The sequence below is a fragment of the Ammospiza nelsoni genome, chromosome 7 (assembly GCF_027579445.1).
Source record: "Ammospiza nelsoni isolate bAmmNel1 chromosome 7, bAmmNel1.pri, whole genome shotgun sequence".
Classification (NCBI taxonomy): Eukaryota; Metazoa; Chordata; class Aves; order Passeriformes; family Passerellidae; genus Ammospiza; species Ammospiza nelsoni.
The window spans coordinates 17,092,684-17,112,028 of NC_080639.1; the positions used below are offsets into that span (position 1 = coordinate 17,092,684).

Sequence of the window (19,345 nt, forward strand, 5' to 3'; positions counted from 1 at the left end):
ATGGCCTTCCTCCTCTCCTCCTCCTCAGAACTAGTGTATCCAAAGGAACACAGTAATTTGTGACATGTAAGCCAGGGTTAATATTAGTGCTTTGCTAGAAATGGCATCAAAAGTCTGCAGTGAGCTGCGCGTTCAATGAGCCTTGCTGGATTTTATTTCCACTCGTCGCATGTGGCCAATTTGTTAGGTAGCTGCTGTTTGCAGGCATCATTTCATGGTGCATTGCCTCTGCAGAACCAGCCACACATGAAAAAGCCAGGGCATTTGTTCCTGCAGGTGGTGGAAATGTGAAATAATTGAGTGATTTTGTATTTACTGTTAACTGTTACCTCCTTTCTAGGTATTGCTTTGTCTTCTGGATTTTATCAGAGGTATGTCCATGTGTCTATACCACTAAAAGGGACAGGCAGGATCTGGTATGTGATCCATGTTTGAGGTATCAAGGTCTGGAAGAGGGCAATGTGTGACCGGAACATATAGAGGAGCCCTCAGCAGTGTCAACCTTCAAATAGCAGATATACAGGATGGACTTTCTTTAAAAAAAAAAATAAAGCTATTTATAACCCCACTGATAAATTACTTTTTTGAAAAGAATTCTAAAGCCTCATGATTCTCTAACACCTAAAATTCACCTGCCCTGCTGAATATTTCTTTTCTGGATAAATATCAGAGGTGTGAAGTAATGTTCTATTACAAGTGTGTCTGGGAAGCATATTTGTGTACATGTTCTAAATTTAGCCTTCTGAAAGTTGCATAACTCAACTTTTCCGAACAATAGCAACAATATGGCTTTTGTGTTTTGGTGTGGTATGCATGATTGTATCTATTTAATTAGTCCCCTGTTAACTGAATGGCTTATACTGATTTTTTTGCATCTGCTGGCTGATTGTGTTTCACAGGTCTGAACAGACACTTTCCACTCTTAAAAGATGGCCCTAAAAACCCAGTTATACTGCTTGAAATCTGAACAGTCTGTAAGATTTTTAACTGACGTTTTCATTTCGCAAGTTTAGTACATGCATCTGTATTTATGTATAAACAATGAAAAAATTAAACTGAAATAGTCTTTTAATACAGCTGAAATGGAAATGCAAGTTAAACACAGAAAATTGAGACATGGGGCCAAAGTGCTCCAGAGTTACCTTATTAGTGGTAGTTTGTAGCTGCTCTGAGAGTTCAATGTGGTAGTTTGTAGCTGCTCTGAGAGTTCAATGTAGATTACCAATATGTATCTTAATCTTCCTTCTTTACAGAGAGAAAGAGGAGCCTGTCTCACGTCTATATTTGGTGCAGAGTGCATACTCCACTGTGCTAACACACCACATCAGGAAGGAATTTCAAATGCTCCCAAGGAATTCAGTAACAAAAGTCCTGTTGGCTTTCCTTACATGCATGGGCAAGGGAACATAGTAATCCTGTGTAATAAACTTTTCTCTTGCTGCTGCTGCTGGAGCCTCAAACACCGACTAATGAACCCTCTAATGTCTCTTCACCCTCCTCAAAGAGCTGAATACCCCAGGCCACCGTCTCTGTTGACAACCTTTCAGCTGGGCTGACTTGTGCCTGTGCCACCTGTGAGCTGCTAAAACGGCTTCACTTTTGCATTCACCAGGGTAGAGCTCCATAGGCTGTGCAGCACTTATTTTTGACAACACCCAGTGAGACAGAAATGTTGAGCTTCTCCAGGGGTGCTGATGGGGTAAGTCTGTTCTCCGGCTGATTCTGTGGAAACTGGAGAGCCTCACTGCCATTTCTGCAGTGAACTTCACTCGGAACATGAGAGAGAATAAGACATTATCCCTTTGCAATTCACACCTGTGAACTGTTTTCTGTTTTGATTTTTCCTCTTTTACCCCATTCAAAATTTAAATTTTTCGCTGTCTATATTTTGCTACTATAGGTACACTTCAACAGTCATCAAGTCACTTCTTTCTTATGTCTTTTCTCTAGCTATCACTTTGAGGAAAGGTGTAAATCCAACTTGCAGTTTTTATTGTCTTTGACAGCAAAATCAAATTAAACTTGCTTAAAAATATGATAGCAAGTAACTAACATCTTCCAATTAGAAGAAATCTGTTCAAACAGCTTGACTTTGAGATACAGGTGTTAATCACTCAGAGCTGTCAGTGGCTTCAGATTTACTGCAGGGGCCCGTGTTCCCCTCTCTTTCTCTTCCTTTCCTCAAAGTACTTTTTATCCTCTTCTAGTTTATTGTTGTATGAAACCACTTCAAGGTTATCTGCAAGTAAAGAATCTGAAGAATTTTCTTTTTCATGGGGTTAGTTTTAAGAAGGAAAGAAACTTCTTTCTGAGGGCACTAATGTGTTAATCCATTCTCAGAATAAGAAATTTGTTTTGCTGCAGGGGTTCTTAAGTGGAGAATCCAACACCTTAGTTTATTATGCTGCCCATCTTGAATCATGTGCTAAGATAACAAGATATGAAGAAAGTAGATTAGATGAGTGCATTACTGCCAAACTTATTATTAGTTGTTGTTGTTGTTATTGTTATTATTATTTCTGTATTTCCAAAAACAGGGCGGTTATATCCTCTTCCAGAATTCAAGTCTAATGCATAAAAATGTAAGCAGTCCCTATGTGCTACATACCTCTTTATCTTGTATATAAGACTAGTAAACAACTGGAAGACAATTTTTAAAATAACAGATGCTAGAAAGAATGGTGTTTGTTTATATAACACAGAATCTGGAGTTCTAAATTTAAAGGTTATATGAGCTTTCTTAAAATTAATGTGGAGGCTGAAGTGACATTTAATCTTAGTTAAATTTGCTGGATTTTTCTATCATTCAATAAATAATAGAGATTTAGGTACTATTTATTTTTTACAGGTTCTAGGTACAAATAGTATGTATACTTTGTGGAAATCCTCTAAGATCCATAAAGAAGGATACAGGCAAGACAAAGTTTCAGGATCAAAGAGCAGAACTTGATAAATTGATGACCAGTGGACTGAAATGTTTCAGCTGTCATTGCTCTCCATGTCTGTTTACTGTATGGGTTTTTTTAAATGTTGTTGTCCTTGGAAGCAAACAAATAGTGATTTTTGCTCTTACCATTGCACTGAATTAGCAGTGTTAAGGTGTTTGCTGGTTTCTAAATCTCTGATACACTGCTGGTTTTAGTTGGCAGTCTTGCTTTATTTCACAGAGGTGTTCAGTGTCACAGGGATAACTTTCCTATTTGGTGGTTTCTCTGTATGATGGTGCTTTTTGGCTAGCTTTTTCTTTTCATGCTGATTTCTTAGTGTGGTATGAAGTGTATTTGGGACAGGTGATGGAGGAAAAGGAGTAGAAAGGTTTTTGTTATGGGTGATGCACAGGAAGAATGGGAATAGAATACAATTCTATTGCAAGAACAAGAATATAAGTCTTCACTATACTTTGAGGTTTTAAAATAAAATTAATCTGGAGCTCTTGTTTCTGGAACTGAAACAATACTCCAGGCAACACTCCTGGACTATGGTGTGTTCTTAGAACTTTCTGCTGGAGAGAAGCAGGTTGTCTCTTCTACTACCCCTTTTTCACTTTTTCATACCTAGCCCTTTACTGGGACTTCTATGCTTTCTCTTTCCATGGCAAGGGCAGGACAATCTCCTTTTGGGGCCAGCTGGGTCCTGGGCTGCTTTAGAGTTGCCTTCTCCCAAGTTCCTGAGCTCTCAACTGACCCTTCTGCCTGTGCTGCAGCTCTTTCCTATTGAAGTTCATGTAACTTCCCCTGGCTGGCCCTGTCTCTCCCTGCTGCCCTGCTCACAGCTCCTGTCCTGCCTGCAGGGCCTGGCAGCAGTGATCCCTCACTGCTGTGGGGGAGCCAGGCCCCTGGGGTGCCCATTGCTCCCCCATGTCTGCATCTGTGGATGGACATACCTCCCCAGCCTCAGGGCCCTGCTGGGGCTGTGCTGCTCCTTGCCCTGCCTCTGGATGCAGGAGTTTGGTTTGTGCCCAGCTGCTGTTGGTCCTGTCCCTCTGGCCCTCAGTAAAGTCTGCAAGGGCCACGGTTCCCTCCTGTTTTCTGTCAACCTTCTCTCCAGGGCAGCTCTCTGCAATAAAACTTCTTTCCACCTCGGTGCTAAGAAAGAGATGACGTTCCAAGTTACTGCTCCCCACAGGCTATCCAAGTGCTGTCTGACCTCTGTTTCCTGCCTGTGTCCCCTGACTGTTGCCAGGATGTTTTTTATCATTATTTATTTGGAGTTTTAGGAATAATAGGTTAGAATTTCAACCACTTTGTCACCCTAGAAGCATATTCAACCAGTGTAGGGTAAAAAGAGACCTCTTCCAGGAGGAAAACCCACCTTTTGCTCAATGCTCACCCTTGAAGTGACCTCATGGCTGTTTTATAGGCCTGGGGACTTGCAAGACCGCTTGCTTTCATGCCCTCATTCCTGATGATACCTGGAAATGGTCCCTACTCAAAAGGTAAGACCACAGGAACCAGTAGAAAGCAGCAAGCACAGTCCTGGAGAGGACTGATGTGTTTGTCCCTGTTTCAGGTGGGGCTGTGGAAGCAGTGTTTATTGGAAGCCCTTTTTGCAGGCCTCATGAAGCCCATGAGTCTGAGGGATGCTTCCTTCCCTTCTTTGCTGTGTATGCCTGTCCTCCCAGGTCTGAGACAAGGAAGGAAGAGGAGACCCACTATATTTACAAACCAGTCAAAGTGAAGCACCTGGGGGCTTTGAGGCTGCAGGGAGTGAACTTGGTCTCTCCCAGAGGCATTTTCATAGTGCACCAGCAGCTTAAAAACTCAACAGAAATATCTCCAGGAAAGTCAGACCCTTTTTCTATGTATCACTATCAAAACTGTGAATAGCAAACTTTGCTCGCTACACATGAGGAAAACCTGTGGACTGGACACCCTACATGTTAAAACTGAATTTTATCATCTTTACCTCTCAAATCCATTTTACGTACAGTTGTTTCAGATAATACATGACATTATTTACACTAGAGAGACTTGATCTTTTTTTCTGTTTTCCTGAGATTGTTTCCTTTGTTCCTTTGTTCGGTTTTGTTGTTTCCTGTGGACAGCTGGTGAATGTTCTTTTCCTCTTGTCATTCTTCTTTCACACAGCAGTAGCAAAGGGAAAATACTTCTCTCTCCTGACACAAATAGCCCACCTTTTTCTGGCTGCTACCAGGATTTTGTTTGTTTCAGACAGAGGAACAGACAGATAAGTAAACAAGACAGAGAAAAGCATGCTTATTAAATTTTGCTCGCTTGGACACAGCTGAAACTGCTCATCATGCAATGCCAAAATCCTCTTTTATTCCTCCTAGGGTTATGTTCTAAGATATGTTTTGATTCCTTAATAACTTTTCACTGCCACTACTCTGATATTTCCCTGTCTCTGTCTTCTATGCTTAGCGTAAGATGAATAAATACAATGTCCATGCATTTGTTATCAGATATTCTGAATCATTTGTTTCAGTTGTTACCAAATTTGCTTATAGTCAACTTCTTGAGTGTGGCATTTTTCCCTTATTTCCAGCTGTCAGCACTATGAAAAATGATACCTCATTTAACTTGAGTGAAAAACAGCTCTTATGTCTGGATACCCCAGGGAAATGATGGATTGGCCCAACTTGTGCCATGAAAAAATACACTTAGAATGCTCTTGTGAGAGAACAAAAACTCAAGGACATAATACCAAAATTGGTTTGTAACTCCTTTTGTAAGAGTAAAAAGAGGCTTGCCTGTGTTTTCCTTATTAGTTTTTCCAGCAGCCAAGTGCTGTTTGTCCTCCAAGTGCAGTCCTGCCTGCAGGGTAAAAATCCAAAGTTGCTTGTCTTCTGGAATGTTTTTTTGAAAGCTGGATTTAGCAGGTTTTGTAGAACGGATCTATCTTCAATTCAGACCAAAACAGGGCTCTCTTATGTTTCAGACCTGAAGTTTTCTTTAGGACGTCTGTCTCCCAGGTTTTGTGTTGGGGTTAATTATCAAATTTTTGTTCTGCCATACTTATTAGAGGAATACACACAGTCCCCAGGAGAACTGTCTACCGTGGCAATACCCAAGAAATACTGAGTACTGTGGCAGGGTCCCTGGGTGTCTTACAGATGTTAGGAAGAGTTTCAGAAAACGGTGTGATATTTGTTCCTTGGTTGGCAGCTTGAGGGCTCATGGTTGTGTTTTGGCACAAGGGATTGATTTTGCTTTGCCGAGCTCATTTTGTTTAACCACAATTAAGGGCTTCTTCATATCCTGTTTGAAACTCATGGTTTGAAGGTGATGCTCAGATTAAGAATATAATCTGCTAATAATTGGAGGAGGGAAGAAATGAACAAACAAAAAAGTAAAATCCTACCTTGAGATATAAATTGAAATTCCTTGTAACTACCTTACGTTTCTTCTAATCCAAACTATTTTAGAATTTGCTTCCAGATCTTGGTTCCATTGCAGGTGTGCATGTCCTTGTATGTAATTAGAAATCTAGTTTATATAAAAATGTATTTAAATGTTGCATATTTTTAAACAAACCAAACAAGCAGATGCTTAGGGAGGACTTATGGATGTGGTTTATTGGGTGGAATTGTTTTTCCAGAGTGACCTGCAAGCCTAAACACCAGTGTCACTTTCTCAGCTGTTCTGTGGAAGGAAACCCAGCAGCTGTTGTCCCATAGTGTGGGCTACTTGTGGCATGCTCTGGGCTATGCTCTGGTCAATAAAATTAATATGTCAAACCAATATTGTAATCTAAACATGTCTAATAATTCCCCACACTGAATAAAAAACTTAAGCAGTGTTTAAGCAGCTATTGGAGAGGTCTTCCTTATGCCCATTTAGAACAAAATGAAGACTCTAGAAACAATTTCAGATTAAATTGAAAAGAAGGTAAATTATCTTAATCTTAGGAATAAAATATTCCTTAAGAATTCAAAGTGCTTGGTTTTCTTCTCTTATTGTTATAGTCACTATAACTTTAAGAATTTTTGGATTAGAAATCCCTTGTTTTAATTTAGCATTTTATATATATACACATGCACATCCTGTTTAAAGACTTTGATTCAGCAGAAGAATCATGTTGAACATATATATTCAGTAGCTAGTAAGTGAAAAAATATTTACTGTTATAATGTGAAAGCGTAGATTTGATGGTTGCATGTTCAAAACCTCATATCACTGGGTTTGTCAGTACAGAATCAATGGTAAATTTTTTTCTAGCTGTTATAATTTGAGAACTTTTTTAAAATTTGGTTAACTGATGTCAGGTGATGTCCTTGGAAGAAGCGCTTCACACTTCAGATGGTGACAAAAAAGAGCAGGCAGCTCAATGCTACCAAACTAGGGGTGTGTCAAATCTCAAGAATGATAAACTCAATGGAGGTGTCTATTTTTAACCTCCTGTTCTTTCCTTTTGGCAGACTAATCAGTGTTAGCTGAGCCGCTTCACTGAATGAATCCAAGGGACTCTGGTGCTTTCTGAGATGAGCAGTGGACCCTGAGAGGACAGCTCAAGCCTGCTTTGATGTCTGCAGCCCCGTTGTGAAGCACCATGTCAGATGAAGCCAGCTCGGAGCAGAAACCTTCTACAACAACAGTCAGCTCTGTTGCTGTGCAGGCTGGGGATGCCAGCATTGTTATAGCTGTGCTGAAGGTAAGGCAGAAACTGCTGCTATGTCTGATCTTGTCTTTCTGCTTTCAAATATTAACATGATTAACGCTTTTAAATATTCTGGGCAAACGAGTAGTTAGCATAAAATGATGCAGAAAGGCCTTTTGATTAGTCAATATCTAATAGATTTGGAAGTTAACACTTCCTTCTCTTCACAATTACTCTTGGTGGCTTTTGGATTACAGACAGTTTTTTTCCGATGGAATAAATAGTCTGGTCAAAATATGTAGGGTCTGGAAAGGAATTCCTCTTACTCTGTTTAAAAAGAGTTAAATTAAGAGTGCATAATAATGTGTTTAAAGCATGATGATTGCAGTCAGGCCTCCTTGAGTTACTTTAACCTGTACTCAGCAATAATTTTACACAGTAAGTGGCTCTACAAACTCCACAGATGAGGTATTTTCTGGGGAAAAATAGTCTAAACTTAATAATGAGTAGCTATTTTTGAAAGCTGTGAATCCACAGTGGCACGTGTTTCAGTAAGCCCTTGTGTGCATGCAGTTGCGCTTATAAGCACCGAAAGGTCTCTTTTGTGAGCTGGAATCCACACCTTCACACCTGGCAGTGGGAGTAAATCTGGATGCTAGTAATTAATCCCAGCTGGAATTTATTGGCATTTTTTCTTTCTCCAGGCAACCTGGAAAATGTGCTAGCTTCAGCCATTAGAGTCTGTTTGTGATGCAGAATAAGGTGATAATGAGTTGAGTTGTCACCTAATTCAGGTGATTACCTCAGTTGTGGGAAGGTTTTTTTGAGGTCATTTTTCACCCTTCCCATGAGGTGGTCTGTTGTTGCAGGGGAGTAATTTCATTGCAAGGAGACTCAAGTTGATGTGAAGTCATTTATTTTCCCTCTCTGGAACCATGACAGTGACATCACAGCGACATCACAGCTTTGGTCCTTATCGGCATCCTTTGGTGCCTGTCCCAAAGGCTGTTGAGTGTCCCTGCTGCTACTCGTGCAATGTCTTGTTCCATATATTCACTATAGAGGTACATGGGACCTATGTGGTAGAAATCAGATCTGAGGCGATGGTTTTTGCATCTCCTGTACTACATTTTTACTTCTGCCTGCCCCACTCACCCACCAAATTCATTTAACTATCAGTGTCATCTTCAGCTGAAAGGTGAGATGAGTCAGAAAAAAAATTGGCTCGTGATAATTTTACTCTTCATGGGCAAAACGAATATTGGAGCACCTTCTGGATAACACTAGTCTGGGATCTTGATGCCTGTTTCAAATGAGGTTTGTACTGTATTCTCTGTGACTTCCTTGTGTGTATGGTCCCTGTGCTCCTATGACCATGGAAAGCATGTGTGAACTGACAACCTGTGTGAGCTGAGAATGAAGGAAACCTTGTGTTTTCTGAAGGCTGTACTTGTTTGCTTATTACAGTGTGGAAAATGGTTGAAGCTTCAGCTGGCTGAATCAACACCAAATATATTAGAAATTGGCAGCAATCAAGATGAGACTAAAAAACTACTTCAAGATCATGAATTCCTTCTATCCAAGCTGAAGGTAAGATGTGATAAGACCACAAAAATAAAAAAAAATTCCTCAAGCCATTACAGTTCAGGTACAACAGCTGATGGAGCTGCCTGTGCCTCATATTGCAATATGGTGGTTAGGTTAAACTCCACGTAGGAGAAAATATGTTCAGCCTTTGTCAGTGTAGCTGGTCTTCGATGGTCCTTGTGGGCTCCTTCTAATTCAGGATATTCTATAATTCTCTGGAAATTAGGCTTCTTCCCAGGAAAAATATGCTTCTGCTAGCAGCAGGAAAGGTACGGGTTTTTCTACTTTATACATTGGTGTCAAGTGAAAAAATCTTATAGCCCTTAGTAACTGCTAAATATAAAGGAATGTCAATTCTTTTTTTTAATTCTCCAATGTTGTGAAAAGTCTGATTATTTTATAACAGCTGTGAGCGCAAGCAAGCCCCTTGTAAGTCTGAATCAGATATTCCACAAACATTTAAATTGAACCTTAATTGATGCAAATTGCATTGGGAGTGATACTGTAGGATTAAAACAGCTTGTCTTGATCTAGGAATATTTTAGTTAAGTAACAGTCCTAAAATCATATTTTGGCATTCCAAAGAGCAGTGCATAGAAACGGTGACATTTGGACACTGAGTGACAGGCTTGCATGAAAGAACTGAATAATTTTAGGTGTGCGTGTTTGACACTGAGAGAAGTCTGAAGTCACCTAAAAAGAAATATTTTAATATTTTGATAGGGTCAGTAGACTTTATATATATAGACAAATAAATTCCTCTAACATCTTTGAAGCTATGAACAGTAACTTATCTATTTAATTTTTGGGGGGATTGCATAAACTTGAGATCTGAAAGAACAAACATGATTTGGATAGGATCAAATATTTGATTTAATACCAATGACTATGTGCTTCCCCAATCATTAAAACTGTCCAATGAGTGTGAGGGAATTCAGTACAGCATATAGAGAATGTAGCTAATACACTGCAGTGTGTGGATTTTGAAGAGTATGAAGAATAGAATTATGGAAAAACCTGCCAAACACACAAACCCAACCAAAATACCCAAATCCTAGAGAGAGGTGGTTTTATGCAAATTGCCTCATCTTTATTGTCACTAATGCAACATTTGGGTGTTCTTAGGACAAGCTGCTGTGTCCTGTTTGAGCAATTCAGAATTAGCTGAGTTCTTACACCCTGATGACAGGCAGAAGCTGATTATTTTTCTCCTAATTTTCAAAAATAAATATTAAAGAGTGGAAAAAGAAAACAGAGTAATTACCATCTTTAAAAGAAACTCCCATATTTCTAAGAAAAACAAAGTTTCAAATAATATTTTACTATCAAGTCAAATCAGATGGGAAAATTTATTATGCATAAACTGTTAAAGAATGCTTTGGGAACAAATACTCATTATTTCATGGTTTATGCCTGTGGTCCTTGCAAAATTCAGCATTGATTAATGAATATTCTATAAAAGAATTAATTTCAAAATTACTACTTTTTCCTCAATAATATGAGCTGTGATAATAAGGGATTGCAATGTTGTTATAATTCTTCCTGGCTGTGCATTTTTCAGCCATGACCATTTGTGACTTATAGTAAGTTGTTAACACTTGTCAGTAATTACATAGTCTCAAGCCCACTCATAAAGTTTTTCCAAGCTTTATTTTTTCCAAAACCAAAAGATTTTTTTCATTGATTCTATACTTTTTGAAATATTGTTTATAGTTAATTCTTTTCCACTTAGCATTTGATAATGAATTATACTTTAGTTGTGTGAAGATGGGTAAGAGGCAGTTTGAATTGTTTCCCCTTTTTTATTGTTGTTAAAAAGAAGGAAAATAAACCCTGACAGATTCCCACACTTGATATGCATATGCTTAACTTTGCTGATTAGACTAACCCAATTCAAAATTAAATTTTTGTGCAGGTCAGGCAAAAATTCTTGAATAAGTAATGATTCCATCATGAAACTAATCCTGCTTAAGGCAAGAGTTTGACGATTCACATTAAATACATCTTTGGAATCAGTAGAGATGAACCTATGCACTTTTAGAAGATAATTTATGGAATAGTTGTCCACTCTGGCATTATCCCCCGTTCTTCTGTAAACTCATTCTAGGTTTTGATCACCCCTTTGCTTTTTAACTTCATTATTTTAATCCTGGTATATTTATTGCAAGTTATAATCAAAATATTCTTCTGTCAGCTTAATATGTTGAAGATTCACAGGTGTAAGTAAGGACAAAATTTGGCACAGTGATCAGTTTACATTCAGTACTTCTGATGCTAGAGGAAAAGGAATGTAATACAGCTCAGCATTTCAGGGAATTGGTTTTGACTTAGCAATGCTGACAGGGTTAAAAGCCCAAACAAAGAGTTTGACATTTAGTAAGGCAAATGGTATTTTAATTAGCAGTTGGAATAGATTTGTTGAAAGAGAAAACAGTAATTTTTAGAACAATTTTGAAGTTCTTTTAATATTCAGAATTAGAGTGAAAAAAATTGGTGTGTGATCTTCATGGCCGTAGGAGAAAAGATATCCAAAATAATTTGCTTTGATAGAATGTACTCTAGCTTATTCATAACTGATTTACATTTGTTCCATTAAATTTAAGAATTGGGAACACCCCACTACTTAAAAAAAACTACCAGAACACAAGTTTTGAAAAGGGCCCCACTTTAAATGTTTATGGATTAGGAAACAGATGTGTTATTATTAATAGAGCTGAAAGAATAAATGTTGAACAGGTAAGATTAAACCTGAGACTAAACAGAGAACATGTATACAATGTTTACATCCAATTAAAATTCCCCTCAGTAGTCTCACCTAATAAGTTCTGATTCTAAGCTATTATATTCTGTTTCTGTTTTGCTAAATGAGACCATATCAGCAGCACCAGTTTTGTTGCAACCATCAACTGTTGTGATTTCATGGAAGTCTCTTTCCCAATATCTGATTCATTCTTTTTTAGGTAACTTTCAGTAGGTTTATATGTTCTGGAAATATGTATATGTACATATGGATGTCTCATTTTTCATAATTTAAAAAGAAAAATTAGAAGAATCAAACCTATAAAACCTGAGATAAAATTTCCAGGAGGAAAAATTATATAGATTGCACTTTGTATAAACATTTCTCTGCCATTATCCTGTTGTTTCCAAGAGAAGATCTACTTGGAGTTAACGTGATTTCTTAGTGCTTGGGTCTCTCAATATTAAAACTCACTGGATATTCTGGAGAAAAAAAAAAAAAGAAAAAGTGTGTGTGTGTGTCCATAAAAATGTTAAAATTCTCAATAAGGCATTCTTGGTTTGCTTCCAAAGTTCTGGTTTTTATCATGAGAGAGACTGTGGCAGAACAGCCACAAAAGTGAAGAGAATCTAGCCCATAAACGTAAGTTTAAAGCCATCATTGTTATTAATTTGACTCATGAACCTGAGGATTTCTCCTAATTGTTTTATTTACTTTAATTGACAGAGCATAAATTGCAAAATATTAATTTATATGCTAATAGCCAGAGAGAAAAAATTAGAAAATTACGTTCTTCAAAAAGCACTTATAGAATACATTCATTTTTTGCATTTGATATCTTTTAAATAAGCCTTTCAATTATTTCAAAAATATTTTCAAAATGCTTATTTTTCAGTAATTTTGTTATGGAAGAAATTATTTGTTAATTTTTTCTTAATTATTGGCAATTAGTTGTTGAGGTGCCCAGCAGTACAATTAGCAGAAAAGTTCAGCTGCATTTTTATCAAACCAGAGCTGACTTTTGCAAGTTATTAAAAAGAAAAGGAAAAGGTAAAATGTAATAAATATATTTTTTTCATTGTTAGTTCATCTCACTCATCAATTTCAATATTTGTATGAACAAAATTCCCACCAAAATAGTGTTTGTCTCGAGGTAGCTTTATGATTATTTTCTGGGCTTCAAGTTAACAACTGTGTTGTATAATCTCAGCACTGCCTTTCAGCACTAACTAAAGGTTAATTTTAGCAGCATCTCAGTGCTAAGAGAATGGGAGAGTAGTTTACACCTCTGAAAATTCCAAGTTATGTAGTCAGTGTACAATAACTCAGGAAAGGCAAAAGATAATTTCCCCCTCACATTCCTAGCTCTTTTAACAGATGGAAAAGTACCCTACTAATGGACTGTGAACAAATCAGTACAAAAGTTGTACTATCCAACACAACTTACGTAAAAATCTTTCCTGTCTTTGCTGCAGTATCAGAGGCAAATGTACCCTGAGAAGGAGTGGGGGGAGAGGTGTGGCTGCACAGCAGCTGCATCACCAGGCAGGGAGCATTCCTGCTGCAGGCCTGGGATTGCATCCACCCAGTATCCCTTCAGTCCATCTGAACCACAGCATTGCTCCTTTAAGCCACCAGTGGTCTTCTTTTGGTGTAGTAGAATTAGACATGTCATAGATATTTAATCGAAAGTGAAATTGGTCTGTGGTTTTCAGAGAAATTCTTTTTTGGCATGGTTTTACTGACAGCAACAGAAGTTGCATGTTTGTATGAGCTCCTTTTTGACTACATGCTAGGCATTCCTTGTATTGTCCAGCCTCGTTCCAACTTCTCAGAGTCCAAGGAGAACTCTACTCTTCCGGTTTTTTGTGCTCACAGGGAATGAAACATGAGATTCCAGAAGTGTTTGAAATCATTTTAAGTCTTTACTGGAAAGCTCTGCTAAGTTCATTCAATTGATAGAAACCCCATTAAAATTCAGGTTTCAGTGAAATATTCTGTTTTCCATAAGTCATCATTTTTTGGATGGAAATACATTTTGCCTCTTAATACTGATTGGATGTTAGGGAAAAAAGTTTGACCACGAAAATGAGCTCATCCTAGAACAGGTTGTGCAGAAAAATTCTGGAATTTCCATTGTTAGGGATATTTAAGACTTCATGGGCTAAGAAGTCCTTGAGTAACTAGACCAAGGGGTTAGACAGATGACCTGAAGAGTCCTGTCCAAATTATTCCTTGGCTCTGTGTTGATAAAAGGGTTATATTTCAAAGATAAAAAATGGAAAACCAGTAGTATCAGTCTACTTAATTTAAAAATAAATTATTCACATATGTAGTATATAAAAACTAACATAGTTGAGGATAATTTTTTCGAAAGTTCTCAGTAGCTAGTGGTTTTGACGGTTGTGGGAAGCATAATTCTAAACTCAAGGCAACAAAACCTTAATATCACTCTGACCATCTTAGGTATTTGAACAGTTTCTCAAAGAAAGAATAGTTTCCTGTAAAATATTTCTCTCTTTTTTTTTTTTTTATTAGTCTGTTGTCTCAAAATGTAACTTTTTCTGTTGCTGAGGAAACAGCATGACAACTCTTGTGATACTATATTAGGTTTTTTGTCGCATTACAGGAGCTATTATTTGAAGGCAACAAAATACACACCCATTTTAAATGAGTGAACCATATTAAATCCAGGCTAGAAATTAAGTTTTTTAAAAAAACTTAAATAGAATTCTTTTCTGTATTTGAAAACTTCCATTAATCAGTTCTAAACACTAAAAGACTATTATACATGAACAGTTTCATAGGGTTATTTTTGGGTTTTTTGTAACTTTATGCATGCCAGTTTTGCATTTCAATAAATGCAGCAGTTCAGTTTGCTTTAACCTTTTAATTTTGTTTGGCTGGATTTGAATTCAGCTCATACTAACTGAATTTTAAAAGGTGCAGGAAGCATGACTGATAACCTTTGAAGAATATTCCAGTTTTCTCTGTGTCCTAGGGATTAGCTATTCCTCACAGCTAATCAATTACCAGAAAACAGAGCCTACTTGTCAGGGATAAATGGTAATTAACAACCTGTTCAGAAAAAAGGTTTCTAAAAGAAGAAAATCTACTTCTGGATCCTATACCATTTGTGTAGCATTCATCTTGCATAGTTAGGAAAGATTTAGCATTTGACATGTCTTTTAAATATGTTGGAGCTGATTTAATATTAGGATAAAAGCATTCCTAGTTTTATTTCAAAATATAAAATAGTCAGCTCTTTGAAAACTTGTCTTTGCCAAGAAATTCCACATGGAACTACTTCAGATGTCATCTGGTTTTCTACAATGTATTCAGAGCAGCTGTGAAAGTGCTCTGATATTTCGGTAAAATTAACCTTGTAGGGACAAGCAGTTTGGATGCAATATTCTGGGAATATTTTACCCCCTTTTTTAATATCAGCATTGTCATGACTATAATTACTTCTCATTAACTGATATTAAGATGTTGAGTTAGTAAAGAGACTATCAATATCTTATATACTCATTTAATTCCTGTTATACTTGTTACAGAGCTGATCTAGGATGTTAATAATGTTGGATGATTAATGAATGCCACTGCTTTTACTGAGTTGTTATGCATGTAACAATTTTATGCCTCATCAAGAAGGAAACATCATAAAGGCTTCTCTTAGAGTTGGTTATCAACTTTTTATCCAGTGATATATGAATGGCCATTTGAATTGCCTAATAAAAATTTCTTTTCATATTCCATATTCATGTGGTAGCATCTCTAATAACAAAAAAAGTGACATTTCATTAATTCATGCTCATGATAAAACCCAAGATGGGGGTTGGGAAGAACACAGAACAAATGTTAGTCAATTTTTCTGACACACTAAAGATTTGTAACATAAGCTGGAAATGGGCCAGCAGTTATCTTTCCTGTGGTGAGATTAACAAAAGGAATGAAATTCAGAATAATTATTTTGACAATAGAGCATTACTATTTGGTGTCCAGCTTGAGCAATGCAGCAAGCTGAACTTGAAACATTACATAACTTAGGTGAGGTTTTGGAGAGTATGTGTTTATGTTCAAATCACTCTTATCTGGATTGCACTGTAGTCATCAGAAACTTATGAGTAAATTGCCTCACAAACTTCTAAAACTTATAATGTCCAGTAATGTAACATGATGACATATGAAAGAGGAATCAAAATAGCTGCACTGCTACTGCTTCCAGGAGGACAGACCTCTGTTTATGGAGATGTAAAAACATTGGAGTGTAAATATTAGAGATAAGATGATAAATTCTCTTAAATCTTGTTAGTACTTGAATTTTAGAAAACTATTGCCTCTTAAGTGCAGATGAAATTCAGAAGCTTGCCATAAAACATGCAGAAATAGCTACACCCCTATCACTAGGAAGTGGAAATAAAATAGGAGTAGAAGGTTTGTGGCTCCTGTACAGACCCACAGTAAAGATAACCTGACACTGGTATCAGCACAGTGTTTTGGGTTTTGTGTACAGATTTCTCATGTTTGTTTTGTTTTGGTTTATTTCCTTCTCAGGCTTTGGAAGACAAGGTATGTGACCTGCTGCAGGAAGCAGACGAGGTTGCAGAGGAGAACAAAGAGAAGAGTCAGGTTTATGATGCAATGGCAAAGACCCTTGGGGATGCATGGGATGCCCTTATCATTATGTTAGAGAAGCGACAGGCACTTCTGGAACTCACCTCAGTGTTCTTTGAAAACGCTCTGGAGGTTTGTATTTCTATCAAATAACTGTTAATTTGAAGCCACCCTCATCTTAGAGGTATTCTGACCACTTTAATTTCAATGTGTTTTGTATTGTTCATTGTATTCCTAAAGGTTGAGGCAAACAAGAAAATTAAATAATGGGATCCTTCCTTGGGATCCTTCCTTTTCCACCTTTCAGATAGTACAGGATGAAGCTGAATAAAACGCCATATAGACTTTAAGAAATATTTTAGTCACAATGTCTCCCAAATTTGTACTTGACAGAAAATGCCAGTAAAAAGTGGAACTGGACCAAACCCTAAAATATGTATTTCAATGGCTGTGGACATTCTGCAGAATAGCTTTCATTCCTTATGATTAAAATTATTTGGCATTGAAAGACCTTATTCTCAGATGCCTTCACTAATGCACACTGATGATTAGTCACTGAAAGATTTACACCAAAATACCCATAAGGTATTGTAACTACATAAAGCAAACTTTAGTCTAACTTGACAGTGCTTTATCTGAGACTTTGGTGTACTGATGGACACTAAAAAACGAAAAGCTGTGTGATCCCTGTTTACCCATTTCTCTTATGCTAATTCACTGATAGACACGGGGAGCCAAAGGAGAGGGATTCCATACCCTGCAGGTTTTTGTCCACTCTGTGTAGCCTCATGATCAACGTCCCCACATCCTGGAACATGAAGAGTTTAGTAATTCTCCCTGATAAATTTGTTTCTGTAGTATGCCAGTGCCATCTGTAAGTTGCAGAAGCAATTACTAACTGCCCTAAGAAGTCCAATTTCAACAATGTACTAATTATTGTGTCCTGATAATGTGCATTATACAAAGAAATTAGATTTGGCATAAGGCTTTGTAGGAAAGATGATTAACTAAGTGGTAAACTGTAATTACAGACTGTGTCAACTAAAATTCTTCAATCAATCAATATTTGAAAGAAAAATAAACAACTCAGAAGGCGCATAGAGGCCAGAAAGCATCTGTATCTGGCAGCCACTAAAAATTACTTTCTCCAAGAATTTACAAATTCCCTTGAACTTTCCCAATAACGTAGAGATTATTCTGTAGTTATGCAAAAGAAAATTACTGTGTGCTTCTCCCTATCCTTTTTTTCCTTAATGCAGTTTGCTATTAAAATTGACCAAGTTGAAGATTTCCTGAAAAATGCTCAAGAGTTCGATAATATTGACTCTTTGAGAGAACTTCTTCTGCAACAAGAGCATCATACAAAAGGTACAAACAGAATTCCACTCCTGACAGCATGAGGTTTTGCGCTGATTTCTTGAGGGAATAATTTTATTCTTTCTGTATGTATTAAAAAAAAAAACTTATAACAAATACACAAATATTCTGTTTGGGAAAATATAATAATGAGATAGATTTTAGCAGACTTGATGACAGATGTGAAACTCCTGGTTTCAAGCTAGCCCTTGCCTCTCACCTTCAACAACTTTCCTGCACTTACCCTTGCCCATAAAGTTTCTTTCACATGAGTTCTTTTTCTTTATCCAAGCTTTCATGTGAAGCACCTTCTACTATATCGGGGCACATTCAAATCAAAAAGAGAAAAAAGTTTTCGAAACTAATCTCATTGTGTGGCTACTTCAGGCACCTTTGCAATTCCATATGATTCTGCACTTTTTGTGAGTCTTAAGAGTCTGTCTTTGTAATTTTAATCAAATTTATAAATGAAACTTGGCAGAATATGAGTCATACTTTATCTTTCACTAGTGGAGCACTAGCTGAAACAGTTTTAGCTACCTTGAACAACAGGTATTCTTCCTAGGAGGCTGAATAGAGAATCAAACTTGGATAACATTAATATGGGGTTTGGGTCTTCCAAACAGATCTTCATGGGAGCAAAGTGCTCACTGCATACCAATTAAAACTTGAAGTATCTGGCAGCAATTTACTGCTGAAAAGACAGTCTATAACTGTAAGCATCAGATGAAATTATTTGCCAGACAAAGTCTTTGCTTTGATGGCAGTAAGCCTTCCCTCAGATGGAGAAAAGTGCCTGCAATTTATTGATTTCTCATTCTACTCTAAAATAAAATAAAAATTTTGAAAGCTGATATTGGGTTATTTGATAAAAAACAGTGCTTTCTGCAAGAAGGATACTCTCTATCTGCTCCAAAGAAAGATGACTGAAAATACAACCTTGACCAAGTATTGACTCTACCAGTATCTGATAAGTAGTTTATCAGAAATGCTTATCACTCAGGAATTAAAAAAAAAAAAAAAAAAAAAAAAAAAAAAAAAAACCAAAAACAACAACAACAAAAAAAATGCACTCCAGAATGGAATAAAAAAGGTGAAAACTTATGAAATATATTTGTTTATGCATTTCTATGTGTTTTTAATTTTGGATGGACCAAAATTAAACATTTATGATTAATACCACATTTCTGGAAGGCAAGAAGTAAAATGGACAGGCTTGTTGCAGTGAGCTTAAGGAAACTAATCTCTCTTGTTAGCCCTTAGGGAATGAAGAACTAGAGGCCTCCCACTCTGCTTCTTCCCTGAGTGTTTTTTGTGAAAAGAGGGGATTTTGTGTGCTTTGTCTCACTAGTTGCATCCCTAGTGAAAAACTGCAGAGGATACTGACCCACATGGGAAGCAGGGTAGAAAATTCCACTTCAGCTTACCCACAGGTTGGGAAACCATCAAAAAGAACTCAGTTTTGAGAAAACAGTGACACTTCTCGGT

General features: G+C 37.1%; 1 protein-coding gene across 4 annotated transcripts in view; it reads left to right on the forward strand.

Moving 5' to 3' along the window:
- Positions 1 to 1,616: 1,616 nt before the first annotated feature.
- CCDC141 (coiled-coil domain containing 141) overlaps positions 1,617 to 19,345 on the forward strand; it is a 61,740-nt gene continuing 44,011 nt past the window's right edge. For all 4 annotated transcript variants that reach the window (XR_009418819.1, XR_009418820.1, XM_059476439.1 and 1 more), the window contains exons 1-5: positions 1,617 to 1,699; positions 7,379 to 7,611; positions 9,025 to 9,147; positions 16,442 to 16,633; positions 17,761 to 17,869. Coding sequence is in view for 2 of the 4 variants with exons in the window: in XM_059476439.1 (XP_059332422.1) it covers positions 7,510 to 7,611; positions 9,025 to 9,147; positions 16,442 to 16,633; positions 17,761 to 17,869 (526 nt within the window). In the remaining 2 variants the exon portion in view is untranslated. The remainder of the gene's footprint in view (positions 1,700 to 7,378; positions 7,612 to 9,024; positions 9,148 to 16,441; positions 16,634 to 17,760; positions 17,870 to 19,345) is intronic.